The 23,980-nt window shown below is 38.0% G+C and overlaps 8 protein-coding genes across 8 annotated transcripts; 2 read left to right on the forward strand and 6 right to left on the reverse strand.

Annotated features, from left to right (window-relative positions):
• Positions 1-1,373: 1,373 nt before the first annotated feature.
• LOC9305964 (transcription factor DYT1) lies at positions 1,374-2,640 on the reverse strand. Its single transcript, XM_002869847.2, has 3 exons — positions 2,418-2,640; positions 2,139-2,336; positions 1,374-2,065 (listed from the first exon to the last, which is right to left on the reverse strand). The coding sequence occupies exons 1-3, from the start codon at positions 2,595-2,597 to the stop codon at positions 1,817-1,819; spliced, it is 627 nt and encodes a 208-aa protein (XP_002869893.1). The 5' UTR covers positions 2,598-2,640; the 3' UTR covers positions 1,374-1,816.
• Positions 2,641-2,858: 218 nt separating this feature from the next.
• On the reverse strand, positions 2,859-6,541 carry LOC110226262 (subtilisin-like protease SBT3.12). The gene is made up of 8 exons (XM_021017245.1): positions 5,769-6,541; positions 5,559-5,650; positions 5,361-5,458; positions 4,421-5,244; positions 4,058-4,338; positions 3,847-3,961; positions 3,545-3,737; positions 2,859-3,455 (listed from the first exon to the last, which is right to left on the reverse strand). The coding sequence occupies exons 1-8, from the start codon at positions 5,877-5,879 to the stop codon at positions 2,899-2,901; spliced, it is 2,271 nt and encodes a 756-aa protein (XP_020872904.1). The 5' UTR covers positions 5,880-6,541; the 3' UTR covers positions 2,859-2,898.
• A 295-nt stretch (positions 6,542-6,836) lies between these two features.
• Positions 6,837-10,560, reverse strand: LOC9305965 (subtilisin-like protease SBT3.1). The gene is made up of 9 exons (XM_021017243.1): positions 9,794-10,560; positions 9,621-9,712; positions 9,433-9,530; positions 9,168-9,329; positions 8,422-9,083; positions 8,041-8,324; positions 7,841-7,955; positions 7,567-7,753; positions 6,837-7,485 (listed from the first exon to the last, which is right to left on the reverse strand). The coding sequence occupies exons 1-9, from the start codon at positions 10,031-10,033 to the stop codon at positions 6,911-6,913; spliced, it is 2,415 nt and encodes an 804-aa protein (XP_020872902.1). The 5' UTR covers positions 10,034-10,560; the 3' UTR covers positions 6,837-6,910.
• On the reverse strand, positions 10,559-12,145 carry LOC110226263 (protein HEAT-STRESS-ASSOCIATED 32). Its single transcript, XM_021017249.1, has 5 exons — positions 11,887-12,145; positions 11,591-11,782; positions 11,297-11,504; positions 10,984-11,207; positions 10,559-10,893 (listed from the first exon to the last, which is right to left on the reverse strand). The coding sequence occupies exons 1-5, from the start codon at positions 12,010-12,012 to the stop codon at positions 10,783-10,785; spliced, it is 861 nt and encodes a 286-aa protein (XP_020872908.1). The 5' UTR covers positions 12,013-12,145; the 3' UTR covers positions 10,559-10,782.
• Positions 12,146-12,487: 342 nt separating this feature from the next.
• Positions 12,488-13,495, forward strand: LOC9305966. Its single transcript, XM_021017252.1, has 3 exons — positions 12,488-12,827; positions 12,897-13,102; positions 13,210-13,495. Exons 1-3 carry the CDS (start codon positions 12,729-12,731, stop codon positions 13,409-13,411), a joined length of 507 nt encoding a protein of 168 aa, XP_020872911.1. The 5' UTR covers positions 12,488-12,728; the 3' UTR covers positions 13,412-13,495.
• LOC9303928 (pentatricopeptide repeat-containing protein At4g21300) lies at positions 12,567-16,570 on the reverse strand. Its single transcript, XM_002869849.2, has 2 exons — positions 13,483-16,570; positions 12,567-13,370 (listed from the first exon to the last, which is right to left on the reverse strand). Exon 1 carries the CDS (start codon positions 16,086-16,088, stop codon positions 13,491-13,493), a length of 2,598 nt encoding a protein of 865 aa, XP_002869895.2. The 5' UTR covers positions 16,089-16,570; the 3' UTR covers positions 12,567-13,370; positions 13,483-13,490.
• An 854-nt stretch (positions 16,571-17,424) lies between these two features.
• On the reverse strand, positions 17,425-18,870 carry LOC9305967 (oxygen-evolving enhancer protein 3-1, chloroplastic). Its single transcript, XM_021017250.1, has 3 exons — positions 18,533-18,870; positions 17,796-18,091; positions 17,425-17,666 (listed from the first exon to the last, which is right to left on the reverse strand). Exons 1-3 carry the CDS (start codon positions 18,807-18,809, stop codon positions 17,568-17,570), a joined length of 672 nt encoding a protein of 223 aa, XP_020872909.1. The 5' UTR covers positions 18,810-18,870; the 3' UTR covers positions 17,425-17,567.
• A 148-nt stretch (positions 18,871-19,018) lies between these two features.
• Positions 19,019-23,957, forward strand: LOC9305968 (kinesin-like protein KIN-14C). Its single transcript, XM_002867810.2, has 17 exons — positions 19,019-19,480; positions 19,765-19,983; positions 20,086-20,230; positions 20,315-20,424; positions 20,522-20,641; positions 20,755-20,958; positions 21,059-21,268; positions 21,355-21,429; positions 21,537-21,683; positions 21,762-21,900; positions 22,003-22,112; positions 22,322-22,483; positions 22,577-22,797; positions 22,984-23,065; positions 23,163-23,267; positions 23,350-23,454; positions 23,547-23,957. The coding sequence occupies exons 1-17, from the start codon at positions 19,436-19,438 to the stop codon at positions 23,724-23,726; spliced, it is 2,379 nt and encodes a 792-aa protein (XP_002867856.1). The 5' UTR covers positions 19,019-19,435; the 3' UTR covers positions 23,727-23,957.
• The last annotated feature ends 23 nt before the right edge of the window (positions 23,958-23,980 follow it).

Genomic DNA, 23,980 nt, shown 5'->3' on the forward strand with positions numbered 1-23,980 from the left:
AAAATTGATTTAAAGAAAAAAAAAGTGTATATATTTTTAACAACACATCGTACGGGTATGGAATTTATTTTACTTGCAAAATTTATGGAAATGCATTCGTTATTAACTACTCCCTCTGTTCCTAGATATTTGATGTTCTAGAGTTTTAGTTTATTTCACAAAGTTTGATTTTTTAGATTTTTATTTTATTTTTTATTGATTAAAATTAATATATCGTAAACTTCAAGACGTAATGATTAACTGTTTTCTAATACTATTGGTTCAAAGTTATTAAAAAATATTTATTATAAAAAAGTAATTGACAAATAATTAAACAATGATTGCTTCTTAATATATATGAAATCTCTAGAACATCAATCTTCTAGGAATAGAGGGATAACTGTTTTGGGGTTGACTGATTAAATAATTAAATAATTTCACAACAGAAATGACGTCACCGTTAATCCGTTATCTATGTCAATATAGAAATCATAATTTTGTCGGCCAAATAATTTATTCATTTTTTGGGATGTTCGATGAATACGTACAAGAAAAAAGAAAGTCAGCGTTACCAAATCCATCGCAAAAGGGTAGTTGTTGGCTGGCCTCGTATACGACCAGTCGACCACACTTTATACGGACGTCTTTTGTGTACACAGGTACATATGAGCATATCAAAGCCACGTGTAACGTGTTGACTCTTTTTTCATACAAAATTTTTTTATGCCTAATTGACCACAAAAATATAAATTTTTTGATCAATATCTATTCAAAATGCAACTATATGAATGGAGACTTTTTCGATTATAATTTATATTTGGTAAAGGAACACGATTAAAATGAATTGTTAATATTCCGATTTCCGATATGATCACTAACAAACAAATATGTGTATGTATATGGTTTAAGTCACACCGTCCCCTCCAATCCATTTGGGTTCTTTTTGGTTTGATATTTAAATTTAGAAAGATTCCCAAAATATGTGCTCACGTCATATAGTTGGACTAAACAGATGATTTTTAATATTTTCAGTCAATACATAATTTATTAACATTTGTAGACTTCTAGTGACTTAGGTTACACACCAACTTCAATATAAAGAATTTAACCAACTAAATAATTAATTAATTAATCAACGTTTAGTGTTTTTTTTTTTGTCTTTATACTAATCAAATTTAACTTCTTTTCATACAATTTGAGTTCAACAGAATTTTAAGACCAACGTTCTATAAGAATAGAGATTGTTGATTTGATTCATTTGACTTAAGAAAACGGTCCATCTTGTTATTTTCATTCCATAATGGAAAGTGGAAACTATGAATTATTTAATATTGTTATTAATATTTCGTGGAGTGGGAAAAGTCAGAGATGAAAACCGTATGTTATCATTTTTCTAAAGTGTTAGTTAAAGGGTAGGCAAAATGTCTCTTGATTTGAACTCTATCGAATATTTTGATTTCGAAACAAAAACTTAGGTTCCAACTCCCAACCTTACACAAATAAACATCACTAGGAGGATAGTAGAAATTAAATGGGCTCAACTTAAGAATTAGCCCATTTAAGAGCTAGTTCATTCAAAGCCCATTTATGATAAAACCCTATTAGTAGGTTCACCGGCGTCGGATTCGGGTCGTGCCGGGTCGGATCCTAGAGATATTATCAAACAGAGGATCATGAGCATTTTGTAGAAACATATATGGAGACAAGAAGAAGCTCAATGGCTTGTAACACATACTCTGTTTCATCTGAACCAAAATCATATTTAAAATGGAACAACAATGTATTAAAATCAATGGAAATCTTATTAGTGGCAGAAATTTCCAAGATGTATGTATACTTACGGATTGCTTCTCATAACTTCCAAAAGAAAATCTTTTGTCTGTTCAACATCACAGAGTTCCTGATGTATCTGAACAGAGGAACAAATAAGAATGGCTCCATTTGAAGTTGTTAGACTAATGTCGATAATCTCGAATCCGAGAAATCTCATAACCTCCATGAATTTTGTAAAGATCCCAGCTTTCTTCTCTGTTATGATCTTTAACCAAAACTTGCTCTCCCCAATCTTACACAATTGCACATTCTCCTATCCAAAAAAAACAAAACATCAAGTAAGATAAAGAAAATGAATCAAGAATCGATTAGAGAAATTTAAAAACCTCGATTCCGAGTTTCTTTATCTCTTCTTTAAGATCACTAGTTTCAACTTCAGGTTTAATCATTTGATCTGTTTGTTCTTCATCAGTCTCAGGAGGAGCTTCTTCCATTTCATGAAATGTCTCTAAGAGATTCTTAACATTATTCTGAAGCTCTCCTATGTAAGTAATCGCATCTTCAACAATACTTGCTTTAGTCATCTGAAAACAAGAAAAAAACAACAATCATCCCCAAATTTCACACAAACACACAAAACAAAAATAGAGATTTCTCGGATTTACGTTGGTGACAATTGGGACATGAGATCGCAGAGCCATAAGCCGACCATGAAGCTTCTCTCTTCTACGTCTCTCTGCTTCAAGATTTGGAGATTTGAAGTTTTCATCTTCTTCCTTCTCTTTTGTTACTTGTTTCCTACGGCTCATCCTCACTGGTTCTTGAAATCTGCTTCCTCCACCCATTTAATTTTCCTCTTCTTTCTTCTTTGATAATTTTTCAGACAAAAGTGTTTCTTTTTTCTTGTTTATGTAATGGTGGTAAAAGACATGAGTTATATAGTTGCTTCTCATGTAGATAGAAGTCTGTTAGTAGAGAGAGAAGAAAAGAGAGAATCTTAGTCTCAGTTTGTTATTAGGGAATGTGATTTCAGTTAGAGTCAAACACAGAGAATGAAATTACAATTTTTATTATATGTTTTTGTTTTCATTATAGAGAAAAATAGTAAAAAAAAAAAAATTATGACGAATTGAGGAATCTTCTTATTCAAGGGTTCAAAACACGAGTCCTTACAGACAAAGGAATGGTAACATTTCGAGTCCCATCAGTCCAAGTGAAACTACCAAAGATAAAACCAGTGTTACTCTTATGACTCGAAGAAACCCTAACTTTAAACTCAAGTTTCTTCGTGTTCGAACAGAACACCAGAGTCTCGGGTTCGACAACAATCTTTACACCTCGTGGAGGTTCGACCACAGCTCTGTAAACTGAATCCACAGGTCCGACGTTAGTCACCGTTCTTGTGACGGTCACTTCTTCTTCAAGGTCGGGAATCGTGATGGCCGGATAGTTAAGATCGAGGACAGACGGTAACGGAGACGAGCATTTCGTGGGTTTTCCGGTGATTAGAGTGATTGCTGTATCGTTGTAACCAGTGGCGCAGAAATAGTGAATGTAATCATCGAGGTTCATGTCATAAACTAGTCCTGGATCTTTGGCTCTTTCCGCGTTCACGAGTCCTGCACCGTAGTCAAATGGATCGGCCAGTTTCCGTGGTTCTCCCTCCGCAAAGATTGGTTCTCCGGATGGATCAGTCTTCCATGCTGTAATAACAACAGAAAAAACTCTGTAAGATTAGATTAACGAATGGTGATTTTCTGGTGAGGAGAAAGTGGTTTTCGATTTCAAGAACCTGTAGTCATAATGGCGGATTTTAGCGCGGCAGGAGACCAGTCAGGGTGTAAAGCTTTGAGTAGTACAACGAGACCCGCAACAACGGGAGTGGCATAGGATGTCCCTGTGCCTAGAAAATAACCGCCGAAAGAACCGGGGCTGTCTTCAGCTGTAGCTCCTAAAATCGTCACACCGGGGGCTGCTATATCAGGCTGCATCATTTATTAAATTTTTTTCCAGAAGCCCAAAGAAATTTCCATCATTAACAGAAATCCTTGGAAATGACAGACAAGATTTTGAAACATTGTTTAAGGAAAGAACCTTGAGAATGGCTGGAGAGATTATATTAGGCCCTCTAGATGAGAATCCGCAAACTTGAGTCGCAATAGGACGTCCTACGAGCGTTTTACCAGTACTAATTTTAACCGTGGGAGAACTGAAGAGACCGCAAGCCATAAGAAAATGATCAGTTTTACATACTATGTGACTCGGAAGGATCAATCACTAAAAATATAAAATAAAGGATATATACCTTGACGACCGGATGTATCGTAGAATCTTAGCTCCGACTTCATAGTCTACGTAGATGAATGGTTGACTATAGACAATATCACTTTGATGATCACCACTTCGTGCCACGATCAGCCCCGCCGCATTGTTGGTACTTGTAGCCGCCAATGCGCTTGTCATTTCCCAATCTTCTTTCACAAACGTCAGGACAACTTTTCCCGGCACGCTAGAGATATCGTTTTTATAGTCTTCAATGTAAACTAAACCAGCAGATACTTCCTTACCTGTATGTTGAGCTTGACCCTGGAACAGTTTTAAGGGAAAATAGTAAGTTTCCAAGACTAATGAAACCCGGTGAAAAGAACTGAAAAAACATTTTACCTACCATTATGGTAATGTTATTTCCAAAAGTCATGTCTGCATAAAAGGTACGGTCTACGTTAGTTGCAGCGACTGTGAGAAGCCATGGAGCTCCATTAGCCACAGTGTAAGCATCAGGGCCTGTATTAGAAGCACCAGCTATAACCGGAATGCCCTTTGTCACCGCATGGAACGATCCAAGCTCCAAATCTTCCGTAATAGCGTCAATTGGGCGAAAAGGAGCCACAGAGGCTAGAGAAATCGACAATACATCAACGCCATCATTTATGGCCTCATCAAATGCCTTGACCATATTCGCAGTGGTTGAACCCATAGTAACACTATCCCAGACAACTTTGTACATAGCTATACGAGCCTTTGGAGCACCGCCTCTCATGAGACCAGGTGCAAGACCACCATATGACGCGTTAGGCACGAATGAAGAGGCTGCAATTGAAGAGACCATCGTCCCATGTCCAATCAAACCTCTAGGGGACATAAATTCGTCATCAGTGATTGGGTTCCCAGGATTTTTCTCATCCCAGTCATCAGTGAAGTACTTTGCTCCTACTAACTTCTTGTTGCAATGCTTTGCTGGGTCAAAACCCTCTCCGGCTACACACTTCCCCTTCCAATGTTTCGGTATCGGTCCAAGCCCTTCGTCATTAAAAGCCGGAGACTCTGGCCATACTCCTGAGTCAAGAAAACCAATGACAAGATCACTTCCCATGTTGCTCTCATGGAGAATTCCTGAGGGAAAACTCGGCGGAAGACCCAAATAATCATAAACCCTCGTGCTCTGCAACTGAACTTTTCGATTTGGTGTGACACTGAAAACATCAGGACGGTCTGGACATGACATGAAACAAACCCATCCAAAAACCAGAAAATGTGTCAGAAGATGTGTACAACAAGGCTTCACAGAAGCTCTTGAGTTACTTGTTTCATATAAGTCAAAAACAAACCTGAAAGTTGCTTAGCTTGTGAGTCTGTAAGCCTGGCTGCAAACCCGGAAAATCCATGGTGATAGTTGTAGACGATGGAATCTCGAGCAGCTTCCTCGCTTCATCATCAATTCAAAATAATTAGCTTGAAAACCATGAGACGTCATCATCTTCATTAAAATAAGAAAAGAAATCAAGAACTCGGTTTTTATCCTATACCTTTCAAAAACCGATTCCAACATCCTCTGGTGTGATTCAGAGACCAACTCAGAATCATCATGTTGCCTAACGCCTAAATGCACTATATATATCTACCTCAATCAGAAACAGGAAAAAAAGAAAACGTTTCATTAGTCACACAATTTGACCAAACATAACACACAACAAGGACGAAACAAAAGAATAAACCCAGGAACCATTTATACAGACCTTTCTCTCCTCATTGCTAGTTTCTTGAGCAAACACGCAAAACCCAAGATTCAGAGTGAATAAGACTCCAATAAAGAGACAAGCTTTGGGACTTCCCTTCACAATTCCCATATTCTTTGGGAAGAATTGCTTTTTTCCTTATTGGGTTAACCCTTAAAAGTGTGGATTTTTATGCATAAAATAGTCTTCAAAAACTTACACAACAACAAATTGACATGAATAGCTTAGCAGGTAGTTGCTCATAATAACCAATCACCAACAATAATTAAAAAAAAAAAGGAATTAATCAAACGAACAAACCAAATGTCCAAATAGATTTAAACGAGACAAATCCATTTTCGCCTTGAGACAGTTTATCAGTTTAACAAGTCGTTCCTGTTAATTTGGGGCTGTTACTGGAAACAGCTCTTCACCAAAAATTCCATCTTTATCATTTTATTTATTTTGCATTTCTAAAATTCATTTATGAAATAAGATTATAATGACATACGATGAATTTAGAAAAACATATTTTGTTAGAAATCAATTTCGAATGAGTAGGAACTAGCAATTACACAATTAGGGTTTACTACGAACTATGAAGACGATCTCACATTAGGTTAGGTTCGCAATTATTTCAATCAGAAAAGGAAAGTAAGAGAGGATAGACAGAAGCTTAGGTTAATGATGATCGACGAGGAAGACGAATTAGCAGTTTAGCACTAGCATTTGCAGTATCTCTTTCGTGTCGATGCTTCTTCATCAATTCGCAGTAAGCTTTTTCATTTTAAGAAAATGAGTATGAAAATGAAAATAAGGAAGTGGAAAATTATTCTAATACCCTTATCACTTAGTAAACCATTTTTCTGCTAAGTTTTGGATTCTGTTTGCAAATGACGTTTTGAGTTTTGACAAAATTCATTTTAAGAAATTAATCATATGCTACTGTTACATAGATCAATACATAAATAGTATGTGATAACAGCGATAGTTGTTATTAATACATTGTTTAGGAAAAATTTCAATCATAAGCGTGGCTGCAATCACTGGAGAGTTAATTTTCAATGTAGTAAATACACTGATTAAAGATTATTTAGTTTTCCTCTCGAACAAATGGATTCGATGAAAACATCAACATTTTCAATTATCGGGGTTTAAACAATTTACAGGAACAAATTATCGATAAAACGTGTCCTCAGAGAGATTGGGATTGTGACATTGTGAAGTCCATCACTCCAAGTCAAACTCCCAAAGTAAAACGCAGTGTTCACTCTATGTGAGCCTGTAGACACTCTCACCTTAAACGCAACCTTGTTTCTTCTTTTGTTAAACTTTAACTTCTTCGGCGAAACCACAACCTTGAATCCTAATGGGGTCTCGATCACAGGCTTATAAACCGACTTGACAGGTCCTACGTTTGTCACGGTTCGGGTCACTGTGACGTCTCGCTTGAGGTCTGGAATGGTAATTGACGGTACATTGAGGTCAAGAATCGATGAACATGAGCTTGGACACTTACTAGTGATGTTTCCGGTTAGAGCAGAAACCTTCTTGTCTGTGTAAAGTGCTTGTGAACATAAGTAATGTATGTAATCATTGATGTCCATGTCGTATACAAGACCAGGATCTGTGGCTTTCTCCAGATTCACAAGACCTCCTCCGTAATCGAATGCATCGGCTACCTTATAGTTACCTCCATCTACAGTCAGACGCTCGCCGTATGGATCAGTTTTCATGGCTGAAAGACATAGAGTTTGTGTTTAAATGCAGAGTTTCTTATTGAGAAAAGAGTTTTAAAGAGACATAAATTAAACTAAACCTGTTGTGACAAGAGCTGATTTGATTGCAGCAGGAGACCAATTAGGATGCGAAATCTTGAGGAGTGCTACTATTCCTGCAATTACCGGAGTTGCCATTGATGTTCCTGAGTAAGTGAATTCGCTGGTGTCTTCGTCTGTTGGTATTCTAGGTGTTAGCAAGGTCACACCCGGAGCTGCTATATCCGGCTGCATTACACAGAAAATACAAAGAAGTTAGTTGAAGAATAAAACCTACATTTAGTGATCCGGAATAAGAGCTGAAGGAAACAAAACCTTAAGAATGGCAGGTGAAAATGAACTAGGCCCTCTTGCCGATGACTTTGCGACTTTACTTGCTACTCTTTCGCCAATTATTGTCTTGTATGGGCTTATCTTAATTTTTAGTGAGCTGCAAGAAAACAACAATTCAGATTCTCATATGTAAGAAGATGAGATATTAATTTGACCGAGCAAAGTTTGTGAAGATAAATAACCTCGTAGTTTGGATGTAGGTATATAGCTCAGATCCAACTTCCAAATCCAAGTAGATACATGGAAAGTTAGCGGGACATTCAACTCTACTATCACTCGGACTTGTCACATCAATTAGACCGATACCACCGTTTTTCTGAACAATATCCGGTGTCATTGGAGGCGTGGGACCCATCGAGAAGTGCATTATAACTTTACCCTTTGTAATTTGATCAAGATTACTATGATCAGCAGTACAAATCAGAACAGTGAAGCTAATTTCTGGTCCTGTGTACAGACTCTGACCCTGAAAAACAGGTCATGAAAAGGCAACTTTACCATGAATCACAAGCTTTGGATCGTTCGAGATTCAAAAGTTAACATGTATTATATAATGTATATACCAGAAAGGTTTTATTGTTCTCGAGTGTGATCAATGTGGGGAAAGACCGGTCAAGGGTAGTCGCAGCCACGGTTAATATCCATGGAGAAATGTTAATAACCGATGAATAGCGGGATCCTCCATTACCAGCTGGAGAAACAACAGGAATACCTTTATTCACGGCGTGTAGTGCTGGAATTGCGATGTCGATTTCAACATCAAGAGATTTCAGGGCTGAGCCACCAATAGAAACCGACAAAATATCAACACCATCGTGAATGGCTTCATCAAAAGCTTTCCAGACATCAGCAACTGAACACATCCCTCCTTCCACATCCCAACATGCTTTATACATAGCTATGTGCGCCTTTGGAGCGCCACCTCTCATGATTGACCCAGAGGAGAGACCGGGCAAAGTCACATTAGAAACGAAGGAACCAGCTACCGTTGAGGATACTTGAGTCCCGTGGCCATTACGATCTCTTGGAGATAGATATTCTATAGTACTGTTGATACTTGTTTCGAGATCTGCATTAAGACCATCAATGTAGTATTTAGCTCCAATAAGCTTTTTGTTGCAATCTGCAGGACTGAACTGGTCTGCAGATACACATTGTCCTTTCCATTGTTTTGGTATTGGTCCATATCCATCGTCGTCAAAGGCACCTGATTCTGACCATATCCCTGCTCATATAATGTCGGATTTGTTAACGTTCTGCTAAAAAAAGTTGAGAACGAAACAAATTAATAGAGAGACTGATATAATACCAGAGTCGATAACGCCAATAATAGCACCACTGCCCATGTTGGTCTCATGTAGAAGACCTTTAGAAGAAGTTGGAGTTGAAAATTGGCCTAAGTAATCCCATGTCCGTGTCGTTTGCAACCCAAGTTTTCGGTTTTCCAGAAGAATAATAACTTCAGGATGCTCTAGTAGACAGAAACACAAAAAATGGCTTAGTAAAAACACATTCTGAGTTTTGGAATTTAAGAACTCATGAACAAGCGAGAAATATGTGATAAAGTACAATACTTTTCAATTTCTCTGCCTCGGCTGGTTTGAGCTTCGCTGCAAAGCCAGAAAACCCATGGTGATAACTGTAGACCAACGACTTATTGGCTGCTTCTTCGCTGTAACACAAAATTCGAACCAGAAAATTAATTCAGTAACCACCTTAGAAGCTAAGTTATACACCCCAAAATCTTCAATGACTCTTTTACCTTCCAAGAACCGATTTCAGGATTTCAAGATGTGATTGAGTCACCAAATTAGGATCATCGTGTTTCCTTTCCCCCAAGTAAAATATAAAAACCTATTATTATCAGAAAAATAATGAACACATGAGCAATTAGAACATGTTCCTCGCAAATCTAAAACAGTTAAGAGTACATACGGGGAACTCGGGGACAAATGGTGGCACAGGTTCATAATTTATGTCAGAGTCATCGTCCATAGCAGAGGTGTCTGGAGGAGCAGCCTCGGGAGAGAAGGCCAAGTTTGATGCCTGGGGAGGATCTGCCTCGTGGGGTGTTGTTCCAGAGCTAAGCTTTCCATTCATTATAAACACAAAACCAAATGCTATAGCAACAAAACAGAATCTTAAAGAACTATCCATTTTCGGAGTTTTTTTCATTTTTCAAGAGAAGTGTTTGTTCTCCAAGCTTTTCTTTGTTTTATAGATAGATCTCCATTGTTTATCAGCTAAACTGATAAACAAACTTTGGCTCCAAAAAATGACAGAATAACCAATCAATACACATACTGATTGTATCTTGCAGTAAATAAACGTTGTAACTACTAACAAGCACAAAAATCAAAGCACGAAAAAATGGTTGTTATTGTCATATGACAGTTAGGCACAAGCTATATTTAGATTATAATTATGATAACTATGGTTACAATAGTTACAAAAAATATATTGAAATGTAATCATGACATATGTGTTGGACAAGAATAGCACCTAGTAAAATTAGGCAATTGATTATGGTTGGTAGGAATTTATGATTCTTCTATATTTTCAAATGATATTACAGAGAAGTTTCTATCAAAATAGTAAAAAGCATGGATACAGAACTGATATTTTGGATTCATAACTTATAGGATAATGAACTGCTTATTTCATTCAGTCAGTGAAACTCTTGATCATATGAGACATACAAGAACAAACAAGCCTTATGATCATTACTTTACTAGGTTGTATACATTCTGAGAGACTAACATAGGAGAACGACCAAGATATTATGAGATCACCGAAATATTGCATATCACATTATTCTCTAAACATTTGCATTCTTACAACGTCAAAGAAGCACAAAACATCAAACACATACGACATAATACATAGGAAATTCACGCAGCACTAGACGTAGAGCGAGAGCTATTTTAAAATAAGAAGTATGAGGAACTGAGAACGGATTGGTGATCTTTACCCAGATGACGACCGCGAAGGCACTCAAGATCCATAATCTGAGAATGATCCACATACAGATTCACCTGAAAAACCAAGACGAAGAGACATGAATCTTGTGAGGGTGACCATTCAAACAAAAGGTAAAAATAATAGAGAGGAGTATCAGCAAATACATTTGGACCATAACGTTTGATGAACCACTCAGCCAACTTCCCATCAGATGCTTCAAACATAGTCTTCTCTATTCCCAAACGTCCTATGACTTTAGCAATTATGTCTGCTCGAAGAGAATCTGGGTATTTGCAAACATCATCCGCATCAATCATAATCGTGTCTGCCCCAGCTTCTAAACACCTTTCAGCCTTTCTGATCAAGAGATCTATGTCTTCAACAAACTCTGTAAAACAAGGTATTCTCACAGTAAGCTTGTAAACCTGAAACTCTCACTGCTCATCTAACAAACAACTCCGAGTTGTTTCTTCTTACCGCTTGATCGAGGTTCTGGAACAACATAGGAACCAAATGCTCGATTCCTACCAGGAATATCAGACTTGTTGAATTTCACAGCAAACATTGGTTTAGCTCTGAGACCACCATTCTTAATCAGACGTACATATCGTAGAAGAGTTTCCTCAGGAACTTCAAGAGAATTTGCATTTAGCTCAATAGTGTCAAACCCCAACTGCTTACACTCCTGCGCCAAATAAACAAAATAAACCTCACAAAAACCTAATTCTTCTCCAATACCAATCATTTCCTATGGATGTCAAAGATCTTTACCTCCACATAGTCTTTGAAAGCTGAAGGACCACTACGAAGCATATGTTCAGCCCAATCACCAGTGCTAACATAAACACCATGTTCATGAGCCATTTCTATAGCTTGTTTGATGAATGATTTTGGAATCAAACTGTTGGATCCTCCCGAGAACTTTAACCCATCGACAAATTGTCCCATTGATTCAAAAATTTCCTAACGACACGATTAACCAACCATAAGAGCCTAATCTACTAAATCTCAATCAAAATCGTGAAGCAAAACAATTTTCTTTAGAAACTATCATTTTACATAGGTACCTGAAGAAGGTTCTGGCTGAGAACGGAGTAATGAGGTCCTCGCATCTCTGTTACACCGTAACGGCGAGGCTTCTCTGGACGATCTTCGTTCTCCTCGAAACTCTTCCATCTGTAGTAAGCCGCCATTTTCTCTGTTCAACTCTTCTTCTTCTTCTTCTTCTTCTCCCTGAGAGAATTCGAACTCTCGAAGAATCGAACATTTCTCGAAATTTTTAAAAAAAAGAAAATAAGCAAGTCGAAGAATGGAGCTGCTTCTAGAGAAATGTGCCACGTCATCACCGCCTTCTCGAATCCGTTTCTCTTTTTTTACGTAGCCACGTCATTATCAACGACGAGACGGGATTTAAGGATAATTCTCTTTTTAAAGGCCCATTTCAACTTATTGGGCCACAGCGACTGGAGACGCATAAATTGGAAATTTGAAACGTTTTTTTTGTCTTTTACAGCGTTTCAAAACGCAAACGTTTTCCTCTTCTTTGCTTGGCTGCTCTGTCAAGAATCCGAATATTGAAAAGGTTTTATTATTAAACATGGAATGGAAGGGAGGAATAAAGAAGACAAATCTTTTCGAGGACTTGCACATTACTGAATAAACGTGTAAAAGATAAAATTTTCTGATGAAAAAGAGAGGATCACAGCTAAATTTTATGCTCTTAACATGATCTTTAGTAAAAATGCAAGAAAAGGAAACTTATGTTCAACTTTATTCTTATTCTATCCAACGAAGAGAGTTTCTTAAAGCTTAAAACTCTAATTGTCTATAAATTACAAGAACAAGTTAGTACTTCAACAACAATACTTTCTGCTTCTTTGTTTGCTGGTAATAATTTGTTTCATCGACAATGGCAAGAAATGTAGGGTTCTTCATCTGCATTTTGATCCTAGCCATGGATGTTTCAGCTGGAATTCTCGGCATTGAAGCCGAAATAGCTCAGAACAAGGTACATTACACACACCCACAAGTCGACAGGAGTTGCAGATTTCACTAATTTGTTTGTTTTGGGGTGCAGGTGAAGCATTTGAAGATGTGGATTTTCGAGTGTAGAGACCCGAGTTACACAGCCTTCAAGTACGGTTTAGCTGCGTGCATCCTTTTGGTGCTAGCCCATGTAACAGCTAATTTTCTCGGTGGGTGTCTCTGTGTTGCCTCTAGACAAGACCTTGAAAAATCCTCTGCCAATAAACAGCTCGCTGTGGCTTCTCTGATATTCTCCTGGTAAGTCAAAACACCACATAAACAGAACAAATGTGTAAATCTAATGTGGTGAAGAAGGGGACTGGCAGAGAGATTTGATTCAAGATCCTTTTTTGTGTGTTTCTCAGGATCATATTGGCGATTGCATTCTCGATGTTGATCGTAGGGACGATGGCAAACTCAAGATCAAGAAAAAACTGCGGGATATCGCACCATCGGGTTCTGTCCATAGGAGGGATCCTCTGTTTCATTCACGGACTCTTTGCTGTTGCTTATTACATCTCTGCAACTGCTTCAACACGAGAACAGACAAGCGCAGGCCACGCTTGAAAAATTTTCTACCCCGTTTTTCCTTTCTATAAATTTAACGCAATGTTTAAGTTTGACTTAAAGATATATACCTGGTTTTCTACACTTTGTCTGGATCTCTCATTCCTTTCTCAATGAATCTTGAAACTGGATTTACTTTTCTTGATGACTCTGGGTGCAATGGAAGATAAGGCTGTGGGATATATCCTTCTAGCCTCAGCTCTTCGAGAAGCGAATTTAGCAAAGAATAGATATGAGAAGACTCGGGATGATTTACATCGCCAGAAACAAACAAATGCGTTATTTTATTGATTTCGATCCAACTATAACCAGGAATTTTCTGAACTTCTCTCTCTTTCATTAAACTCCGTACTTTCGTCACACTTTCCCATTCCCCCGTATTAGCATGCGCATTCGAAATCAACACATAGTAACCCGAATTCCAGGGATCCAAATCCATTAACCTGCTTGAAGCAACTTTAGCAAGTTCGACATTCTTGTGAAGCCGAGAGGCTCCAAGTAATGTTCCCCAAACTCCTGCATCTGGAGGAAACGGCATGCTCTTAACAGTTTCATACGCTTCGCTTAACCGACCAGCTCGTCCAAACAGATCCACAACGCACGCGTAATGCTCCTGCTGCGGTTGGATTCCATAATCCTGAGTCATGGATCTGAAGAAGCGGACTCCTTCATCAACATCTCCAACATGACAACACAAAGATATTATCTCAAGAAATGTGATTTGATCAGGACGATTTCCGCTTTTTTCAACCATTTCATGAAATAAACAGAGGGAATCTTTTAGCTTCCCATGGTTTCCATATGCAGCAATGATACTATTCCACGAAACAATGTTCTTTTCTTTCATCGTATCAAACACATTCATGGCAGCTTTCAGGTTTCCACACTTAGCATACATGTCTATCAATGTGCTTTCACTATATACATCCAAAGCAAGTGAATGCTTTATCATGAAACCGTGAATAGCTTTCCCAAAACTTTCTGAAGGTAAGTTTGCACAAGCAGAGAGAGCAGCTGAAATACTCACACAATCAAAACAGATTCCTGAAACTCCCATTTGACGGAAAATATCAATAGCCGCACTCGGATTATCGCTCTGGGCACAACGTGTGATCATTGAATTCCACGAAACAATATCCCTCTTAGAGAGTCTCCCAAAAATTTCATAAGCAAGATTCATTCTCCCACACTTAGCATACATGTCGATAACAGCACATCCAATATTGCACCTGTTATCGAAACCTTTCTTGATGATGAAACCATGAAGTTCCCTCCCGAGTTTCAATGCCAACAAACCTCCAATTACCGGTAAAATAGACACCAGAGTTATCTCATTTGGACTTATTTTTACCTTAACAAGCCACCTAAACATCTCTAGAGCATCGATATTTAAGCCGTTATGCAAATACCCAGAGATCATCGCCGTGAACACTACAACATCAACTGAGTTACACTGACTGAAAATCTTTTGTGCCATAGAAACACCCCTGCACTTAAAATAGGCATCAATAAGAGCACTCGTTAAGAAGATATCCAGCGATATGCTATGTCTCATAATATAGCAATGAATTTGCCTACAATACTCAAGGTTTTCAAACTTAGAAACTGATGGAAGCAAACTAGAAAATGTGATAGCATCAGGTAAGACACCTGAAGATATCATCTCATAGAAAAAGATTAAGCTTTCTTCCATTAATCCACTCTGAACATATCCAGATATCATGCAATTCCAGGTCACAGTATCAGCACGAGACATCATCCGAAACAACTTAATCGCATCATCAAAACGACCACATTTTGAATACATAGATAAAAGTGAGTTCTTGATAGAGCCTTCAAAATCCAACCCAGAAACAACCACTAGACCATGAAGCTGAACTCCGAGATCAATCAACAACTTAGATGCACACACAGATAAAACACAATCAAACGTAACAGCATTAGGACTAATCTGATCCATCCTCATTAAACTAAACCCTTTTATAACACTATCCGAAGCTCCACATTTTGCATACCCATTAAGCATTACATTCCATATAACACAATCTTTCTGAAGAACTCTATCAAACAACTTACCCGCCACATCAATCTTTCCATACTCAAGATAAGCTTTGATCAAAGAACTCGCAACAAACTCATTACAATCCATCCCAAGAGAAGAAACCGTATCAGAAAGAAACTCAATCCCTTTGAAATTCTTCAAAGCAACACAAGCCTTGACGAGACAAGGAAACGTAGATACATCAGGACTAACTCCAAAACAGAGCATCTTGAAGTAAAACGCCAAAGCTTGATTCAATAAACCCATTCGAACAAAACTGCTGATAATCGAATTCCATGGCCTGATGCTACTAAGTCGTGAATCAAGTCTGTAAAACATTTTACCACAATTCGAAAAGCTACCACACATTGCATACATCCCCAAGATCCTCTCATCGGTATAGCTATCACCGGAGATTCTGTTTACGATTACAAAGGCGTGAACTTGCTTACCTTGTCGAAGCAGAGTTAGGTTAGAGCAATCTTGTAAAAGTAAACTAAGTCGACGAGGGAGAGTTTCTTCGAGAAATCGATACGAATTTCTCAGTGGAAGGGATTTTTTGTACGGAACGAAGCGCTTAGCGACTGAGGAGATACTCATAGTCTTTGGTAAAGTAGAGAAATGAGAAGTAAACATTCAAAGATTAAATGATTTCGTCATCGGGGACTCACTCAGTCAGCGAGTTGCCGACGACGACGACGGTGAAGTAGCCGGGGAAAGGGCGCGGGTAACTAGGGCAGACGAGGAACTACAAAGACACGTGCAAATGAAACTCAAACATGGGCCTATTGAGTATTTCGGCCCAATTAAAGTGAAATCGCTGCCACATCGAACCGAGCTCGGTTTAAGGATTGGTTGTTTTTGGTTAGCCTAATTTCTTTTGATTCGGTTTTGAACTTGTTACACCATGTTGGAGAATAGAGATCTCAAATATATATTTTTACTTAATTTGCATAATTCGTATTTTAAGAGAATCAACTACAAATATTAGTGTAGAAGCATTTATATAAACCAATGAGTTTCCACCAATCGATTTCATTTACTACTTTGTTAGCTTAAAGCCTGATTTAAGAATTGTACGAATTGACTTAATGATGTTGTTTGCTAAATCACCATGCAAAAAAGCGGTTGCTAGCGGTCGGTTGCGGTTGTTAGCGGTTGGTACCAATCATAGAAACTGCTCCGTACCGTTTCAAACCGCTCAAAATCGCTGAATTTCAAAAGCTCCTTCCCGCAAGCGTTTGCGGTTGCGGGTGGTAGCGGTTGGATTAAAAAAAAAAAAAAAAAAAAAAATCAAACGTTTACTTATAGTTATTATAAAATATATTAATCTTATATATATCTTTCATCTTTGTATCACGTTCTCATCAGAAACCCTAATCAATATTCTAAAACCTTATTTTCTCAATGTCTTCCACCCAAACTGATGAAAATCAATTTGAATATTTTTTTCTTTTCATTATATATTGCTTTTCTTTTTGATTGAATATATGTTTCGATTTGTTTTCTCGAATAGAAAATTACTTGCTTTTTGATTGAATTCAACGTTATTTACAGTTTGTCCCATTACTTGATACAATTTTTGGTGTTAACCCAGCATAAAGTACTATCTTATTATAAAATTTCTTTATTTTTGAATAATTATTTAGTACTTTATTTATGGTTTTAATCATTAAGCATGTTCAATTTTTCTAATATTATCATAATAATATATTGGTGTTTTTATTTTATTTTTTTGTAATATTTTTTATTTTTTTACTCATTTTTTATTTAACTGCTACCGCATCCGCTGGTTTACCAGTCATAAAACTTCCGCAAACGCATCCATTTTCAAACGCTAAACCAGTCGTTCAAAACGCTTGGTAACGCTTGAAACCGCAACCGCCCGCTTCCGCAAACTCCCGCAACCGCAACCGCTGCGTTAAACCAGTCAGGCCCTTAATGATGTTGTTTGCTAAATCACCATGCAAAAAAAGTTAATGCATACTCAAGAAATTACCATTTTTTTGGTGAAAACGTGAAACATAAATTCAGATTCACGAATTTGAGTCTAAAGTACTCAGAAAACAAAAATCATGACATGATAATTTACAAGAAAAAGCAGAATTAAAATGCTCAACCAAGCTTGGCAAGAACTTCGTTCAAAGCAGAGACTGTCTCAGCATAGTACTTCTCAGCCTGCGAAGGACTCTTCTTCTTCGCCGCATAATCCAGCTGCCGGAGAATCAATCATAAACAAACTTTCGATCAGACAAATAAGAAACATAACACAATCTTGATAATTGCTCTCAATGAGCTTAATAAATTATTGAGGCCATAATGGAAGTTAGATGAGAAACTTACATTGTCAATGGTATCGAAGAGCTTGGTGGTGAGTTCCTTGAGGGACTTCTTCTCATCCTTGGGTTTGGAGGAAATGATTGTGTTAAGGTCATAACGAAGATAAGAAGCCTTGGAACGGAGATCGTTTTGAACATATGGCCAAGCTTTCTTCTCGATCAATGGCTTCACATTTATGATATCCTTTGCAGATTCTTTGGCTCTAGCTGCAGCTTCTGTTGGTGGCAATGGCTGTAAGTAAAATCTGTCCTTCAATGCCAATGCAAAGTCTCTTGCTTGGTCTGAGTTATCTGTTCCAGCTGCTCACCAAACAAAACACAATGTTGTCACGACTCAGAAAAATAAAACAATGTTAAGTGTGTATCTACCGTCTTATCACTTATGTCATATAAAAATCAAGTTTTAAGGATGTTTATTTCGGTTATACTCAGAATTGATTTTAATTACCTAAACCGAACCAAAAATTGTTATAAAGAAGTAAAGAACTAAATCGAACACATGCTTGCAGCTTGCTTATTAAGAACTTAAACCTAAATCCTGATGAAACATTCCTCCTCATACACATGGTTGATTAGTAAGGACTCTATAAACTCTTACACAAAAACATCCACATTTTAAGACTACAAAAAATGTACCATTAGGTTTTAGGTTTTTCATCTAAATAACCTAAAATCACGTTTAAATTCAAAAGAAACGAGATTGATAATCTTACTGGAAGATAAGTTAGTTAGTTAACTTACGAAGGCCACCGGAAGGAGGCGGAGGAGGACCAACTTTGATCGGGTTAGCATCTGCGAGGACAGCCTGAACAAACGAGCCACCGGCCAAACCAGCAGCCACGAGCCCAATCACAGATCGACGAGAAGTTTCCTCACTCTGTTGAGCTCTGACGACAAGTCTAGACCTTTGAGCCACGGCCATTCTTCCAGGGCCATTCAGACGGCTCGAGCCATTGATCTTTAAACTTCCTTCAAGAACCGCCGGAGATGCACCGTGTAATCCACCAATCGAAGCCATTGTTTTTTGTTTTCTTTCTCAAGACGAAAATTGAAGCGATGATTATTGGTTATGCTTATATGATTGGTTGGTTTCATTCTCCGACACAGAGCGCCTTATCTGTTACTTTAGATAAGTCAGGATATGGTTTTAGCCAATCATACAAAGCCACGTTTCAGATTGTTTCTCCGTCCTAAAGCCACGTGGCATGATTAAACATTTGGGCCGAATATTTTCTTTATAAGCCCAAAGTTAGCCCATACTTTTAAATATTTTATTTAATGATGGATAATAATTAATAGCGAAAGAAAGAAATGAGAATAACGTTATAATAATTCCAAAAGTCCGCCACATCTAATTTCAAAATCGTTCGAATTTCGAAAAAACTACAGGCTCCTGCTTCAGTCTCACACACACACACACAGACAAAAAATCCCCAAATTAGGAAAAAGTAAGAACCCTAGTTTCTCGAATTCGATTGAGAAGATTTCGGTTTGATTCTCTAAGATCTTATTGAGAATCAATCGGAGATTTTAGAGGACACTGCGTCGGTAACCCGAATTTCGGGAGAAGACTCCGATTTGAGATTTTTATGCAATTGACGAGCGAAAGGAGAGGAAATTTGTATTAATTTTTGATTCTCGGAGATGGCTTCTCGTAACCAGAACCGTCCTCCTCGCAGTCCAAACGCTGTAAGCTCCTTTTTTTCATGCTTTCCCACTAAATTTCGTCGTCACCTTTGTGTTTCCTGGAGGATGGGTTTGAGAAAAACCCTAGGACTGGTCGTTTCGCATTTAGGGTTTTATTTGTGAGCTTACCAAGGTGTTATCTTCATCGGCCTTGCATTTCTTACTCTGATGGGTTATTGATAAAGTTTAGGGTGGTCGTGGGTTCTGGGATTCCACTTTTCTTGTAGCTGGATATGGGTTTTGTTATGAAATTGATGAAATATCTGTGGATTTTGATTCAATTTCAGAAAAAGGAGGGTCTCGGTGGCATTCCATTTGACAAGCGAAGGAAAGTGGAAACGCAAGGGACTGGGAGAAGACAAGCGTTTTCGGCTGTGAACAAACAAGATGTCACGATGAACAGCGATGTGGGGAGCATAGAAGAATGTGGTAAAGTTGAGTTTACAAAAGATGAAGTGTTGGCGTTGCTCAGTGAGAGAGCAAAAGCTGGAAAGTTTGATACAAAGGTATATTGATTGAGTTACACTTGTTTTGTGCTCTAAACATTGCAGATGTTTTCGTTTATGGTTTCACTCAGAAGGAGTGTTTTTGTTCTCCTGTCCCTGCAGGCTAAGATTGAGCAAATGACGGATATTATCAAGAGGCTGAAGATTTGTGTTAAATGGTTTCAACAAGCTGATGAAACCCATGTCCAAGAGAAGGAAAGTTTGAGGGTTTCTTTGGAATCTGCAGAACAAAAATACAACCACAAAGGTTATTTTCTTTCTTGCGATTCCTTAACATGAAACAAGTTGTTCACGCATTTGGTTGTAGTCCCTAACTTTTTGACTCTTTTAGAGTTGGAGGCTAGGACAAAAGAAGAAGAGCTACATGCCACTATATCAAATTTGAAAGAGAATGTAGTGTCACTACATGAAAAGCTTGCAAAAGAGGAGTCTTGTAAACAGGCAAGGCTTTTGGTGCCTGGTTTTTCTCATTGCGAATGTTTTCTCTTAATGCAATTCATTAAATGAGTTTTCTCTCCTCTTACTTGTTGAACACTAGGATGCCATTGAATGTCACAGAAGAGAAAAAGAATCTAGAGTTGCAGCTGAGAAAGTGCAGGCTTCTCTTGGAGAAGAACTTTATAAAGTTAAAGAAGAGAAAATGGCTGCCAAGCAGAAGGTATATAACATATGTCTTCTGTTGTCTTCTTTAGGTGTTTCATTTCTGTTTCTCGTGGTAGTTCTACATGATCTGTTAGTTACTATGGAAATTGGACTATTTTGTATTTACAGGTGACGTCACTTGAGGATATGTACAAAAGGCTACAAGAGTACAACACAAGTTTGCAACAATATAACAGCAAACTCCAGACTGATCTTGAAACAGTTCGAGCTGCACTCACACGTGCTGAAAAAGAGAAGTCAAGCATCCTGGAGAATCTTAGTACACTAAGGGGTCACAGCAAGTCGCTGCAGGATCAATTAGCTTCAAGCAGAGTAAGTTTCTCTTCTTTACCACTGCCCTTATAGTCGCATGCCTACTTTAATTGGTCTAATTTCTTCTTTACTTGTTCCTCTTCCTTTTTTTGTGATCAAGGTTTTGCAAGATGACGCTATAAAACAGAAGGATTCATTGCTTTTGGAAGTTACTAATCTCCGGAATGAGCTCCAACAAGTTAGGGATGACCGTGATCGCCAAGTTGTTCAGTCACAGAAGCTGGCTGAGGAAATCGGGAAATACCAGGAGAATGTCGGAAAGTCATCACAAGAGCTAGACATCTTGATAGCGAAATCAGGATCGTTGGAGGTTAGTACTTGTTTGGTTAAGTATTGGATGTTAGTTTAAAGTTGCATTTTCCTCTTTCCTTTCTCATATTTAGTTTTACCCTGCAGGAGACATGTTCGTTGCAAAAGGAGCGTATAAATATGTTAGAGCAGCAATTAGCAATCGCCAGTGAAAGGCAAAAGGTACCGGGAGGATATAGTTTATCTCAGAAGTTAATGATGTGCCTGACTATCAGATGCTCTTTATTTCGAATAGCTAATTTGATAGATATTTATAACTGTGAATACAGATGGCAGATGCATCAGTATCTCTTACTAGAACAGAGTTTGAGGAGCAGAAGCATCTACTGTGCGAACTACAAGACCGCCTTGCAGACATGGAGCATCAACTGTGTGAGGCAGAGTTATTGCGGAAGAAGCTTCATAACACTATTCTTGTATGACAATGTTTTTTCTTTTTTTACTATTATATATGTGGCTGTCTTGATATAAGCTAAGAGAAGCTGTAAATTCAGGAACTAAAAGGAAATATACGGGTCTTCTGCCGAGTGCGCCCCTTGTTACCAGACGATGGAGGACGACATGAAGCAACTGTGATAGCCTATCCTACTTCAACAGAAGCTCGAGGAAGAGGTGTTGATTTGGTTCAGAGTGGTATGACTATTGCCTGACTTGAATTACTTTTTGCTATGGATGACTATTCTCAAAGACATTAAATCCTTTTTTCCTGCCTGGTGCTATTCTATATGTCAACAGGGAACAAACATCCTTTCACCTTTGACAAAGTTTTCAATCACGAAGCTTCCCAGGAAGAAGTATTTTTTGAAATATCTCAACTAGTACAGAGTGCACTGGATGGCTATAAGGTCTTTTCTCTTCACTAATTTACGTACTCTCGATATACCTGCTATGTAAAAAAATTCTAGTTACAGTAACTCGTTTGAAGTAATGTTGGAGTATTTCGTATGTGTAGCACAGAGTGCTTGTGTAGATATAGCTCCTTCTTTTTAGTGTTAAAATTCTTAAGACAGGTTCTATAGTTGATGCCTCTATCTTAAATATTTTTTGAATACAGGTTTGTATCTTTGCCTACGGTCAGACAGGTTCTGGCAAGACCTACACCATGATGGGCAGGCCTGAGACGCCAGAACAGAAAGGTCTGATCCCTCGATCACTTGAACAGATATTCCAAGCCAGTCAATCACTCGGTGCACAAGGCTGGAAGTACAAAATGCAGGTGTACTTTTCATCCCATATTGCTGATTGATTTAATTGGCATTACCTTTTTTCTAACTATTTGTTGGATTTCAAATTGTTCTTTAAAATGTAGGTATCGATGTTGGAAATATATAATGAGACCATCAGAGATTTGCTCTCTACAAATCGAACAACTTCTATGGAGTTGGTGCGAGCAGACAGTGGCACTTCAGGAAAGCAATATACAATCACTCATGACGTAAATGGACACACCCATGTCAGCGACTTGACCATATTTGATGTGTGCAGCATTGGAAAGATATCCTCACTCTTGCAGCAGGCTGCTCAGAGCAGGTATTGTGTTGGACCTTTTATGATGAATTCTGGCCTCTTTTGCTAGCCGTGGATTATGAGAATATAGTAACATTCTTGTTCTTGTATGACATGGTAACTGAAACTGGATTTTCTTGAATGCATAGTGTAACAAATAAATAACTCTCTGTCAATTGACCAAACATGGAGTGAATTCTCTTTTTGCAGGTCAGTAGGGAAGACTCAAATGAATGAGCAATCTTCCAGAAGTCATTTTGTGTTTACTATGCGGATTTCGGGTGTTAATGAGGTAATAATTTCTTTGCAATCTGGAGTGTGTTCTTGCCTTGTAATGTAGACTTTCCTACTTTGAAATCCTTTATTAACAACCATCTCTCCTCTTTCAGAGCACTGAACAGCAGGTACAAGGTGTTCTCAACCTAATCGATCTTGCTGGAAGCGAGAGGCTATCAAAGAGTGGGGCAACTGGAGATCGATTAAAAGAGACACAGGTTTTTTGTTGTCTCAAACATAATCTTTCCAAGCTTTTGGCTTCAGCATATCATTACTGATCTTTGTTCTGCACTACAACAGGCTATAAACAAAAGTTTATCAGCTTTGAGTGATGTTATCTTTGCATTGGCTAAGAAAGAAGATCATGTTCCTTTCAGAAACTCAAAGCTAACATATCTGCTCCAGGTTTGTTTTCGTCGTTTAAATTGTGTGGCTACATAAATCAGTTTTCAAAATGTCATTGCAAAATTTAGTAACAAGGGCCTATCTTTGAACAGCCTTGCCTAGGAGGAGATTCAAAGACCTTGATGTTTGTAAACATTTCGCCTGACCCATCTTCAGCTGGAGAGTCTCTTTGCTCTCTCCGGTTTGCTGCAAGAGTGAATGCGTGTGAAATTGGTATACCTAGGAGACAAACTTCAACGAAGCTCCTTGACTCTCGCTTAAGCTATGGCTAAAACTGTTCATAAAAATCTGCCAACTAGTGATTCACAGCTCTTTTCTTGTGGGTTTTGACACATCTATCTCTTCTTTTGTAAGCTCTCAAACCCATTACTAACATTTGTTTCGGGATCTTTATGATTGTGGATCAGCTTGCTGTCTTAGCAATGTGGCCATCTCCATGTTGTATGAGAAACATAATCATCTGCTATTGAATGTTTAATATATCATCCGATTTTTTTTTCCAAGGAGAAAGCTGAGTTAGTGATCT

Source organism: Arabidopsis lyrata (genome assembly GCF_000004255.2).
Source record: "Arabidopsis lyrata subsp. lyrata unplaced genomic scaffold ARALYscaffold_7, whole genome shotgun sequence".
Lineage (NCBI taxonomy): Eukaryota > Viridiplantae > Streptophyta > Magnoliopsida > Brassicales > Brassicaceae > Arabidopsis > Arabidopsis lyrata.

Coding starts and splice junctions, on each gene's coding strand:
- LOC9305964 (XM_002869847.2), bottom strand. CDS start 2,597: ATGGGTGGAGGAAGCAGATTTCAAGAACCAGTGAGGATGAGCCGTAGG. Junction 2,337..2,417: donor ATGTCCCAATTGTCACCAAC/GTAAATCCGAGA, acceptor TCTTGTTTTCAG/ATGACTAAAGCAAGTATTGT. Junction 2,066..2,138: donor TAAAGAAACTCGGAATCGAG/GTTTTTAAATTT, acceptor TTTTTTGGATAG/GAGAATGTGCAATTGTGTAA.
- LOC9305966 (XM_021017252.1), top strand. CDS start 12,729: ATGGCAAGAAATGTAGGGTTCTTCATCTGCATTTTGATCCTAGCCATG. Junction 12,828..12,896: donor CCGAAATAGCTCAGAACAAG/GTACATTACACA, acceptor TTTGGGGTGCAG/GTGAAGCATTTGAAGATGTG. Junction 13,103..13,209: donor GCTTCTCTGATATTCTCCTG/GTAAGTCAAAAC, acceptor TGTGTTTCTCAG/GATCATATTGGCGATTGCAT.
- LOC9305967 (XM_021017250.1), bottom strand. CDS start 18,809: ATGGCTTCGATTGGTGGATTACACGGTGCATCTCCGGCGGTTCTTGAA. Junction 18,092..18,532: donor GCCTCCTTCCGGTGGCCTTC/GTAAGTTAACTA, acceptor TTTGGTGAGCAG/CTGGAACAGATAACTCAGAC. Junction 17,667..17,795: donor TCTTCGATACCATTGACAAT/GTAAGTTTCTCA, acceptor ATTCTCCGGCAG/CTGGATTATGCGGCGAAGAA.
- LOC110226263 (XM_021017249.1), bottom strand. CDS start 12,012: ATGGCGGCTTACTACAGATGGAAGAGTTTCGAGGAGAACGAAGATCGT. Junction 11,783..11,886: donor TCAGCCAGAACCTTCTTCAG/GTACCTATGTAA, acceptor TCGTGTCGTTAG/GAAATTTTTGAATCAATGGG. Junction 11,208..11,296: donor TCCAGAACCTCGATCAAGCG/GTAAGAAGAAAC, acceptor CTTGTTTTACAG/AGTTTGTTGAAGACATAGAT.
- LOC9303928 (XM_002869849.2), bottom strand. CDS start 16,088: ATGTTTACTTCTCATTTCTCTACTTTACCAAAGACTATGAGTATCTCC.
- LOC9305968 (XM_002867810.2), top strand. CDS start 19,436: ATGGCTTCTCGTAACCAGAACCGTCCTCCTCGCAGTCCAAACGCT. Junction 19,481..19,764: donor CTCCTCGCAGTCCAAACGCT/GTAAGCTCCTTT, acceptor ATTCAATTTCAG/AAAAAGGAGGGTCTCGGTGG. Junction 22,798..22,983: donor CAGCAGGCTGCTCAGAGCAG/GTATTGTGTTGG, acceptor CTCTTTTTGCAG/GTCAGTAGGGAAGACTCAAA.
- LOC9305965 (XM_021017243.1), bottom strand. CDS start 10,033: ATGAAAAAAACTCCGAAAATGGATAGTTCTTTAAGATTCTGTTTTGTT. Junction 8,325..8,421: donor AGAACAATAAAACCTTTCTG/GTATATACATTA, acceptor CCTGTTTTTCAG/GGTCAGAGTCTGTACACAGG. Junction 7,486..7,566: donor ATCAGCTCTTGTCACAACAG/GTTTAGTTTAAT, acceptor TATGTCTTTCAG/CCATGAAAACTGATCCATAC.
- LOC110226262 (XM_021017245.1), bottom strand. CDS start 5,879: ATGGGAATTGTGAAGGGAAGTCCCAAAGCTTGTCTCTTTATTGGAGTC. Junction 4,339..4,420: donor GAAATAACATTACCATAATG/GTAGGTAAAATG, acceptor AAACTGTTCCAG/GGTCAAGCTCAACATACAGG. Junction 3,456..3,544: donor ATCCGCCATTATGACTACAG/GTTCTTGAAATC, acceptor TTGTTATTACAG/CATGGAAGACTGATCCATCC.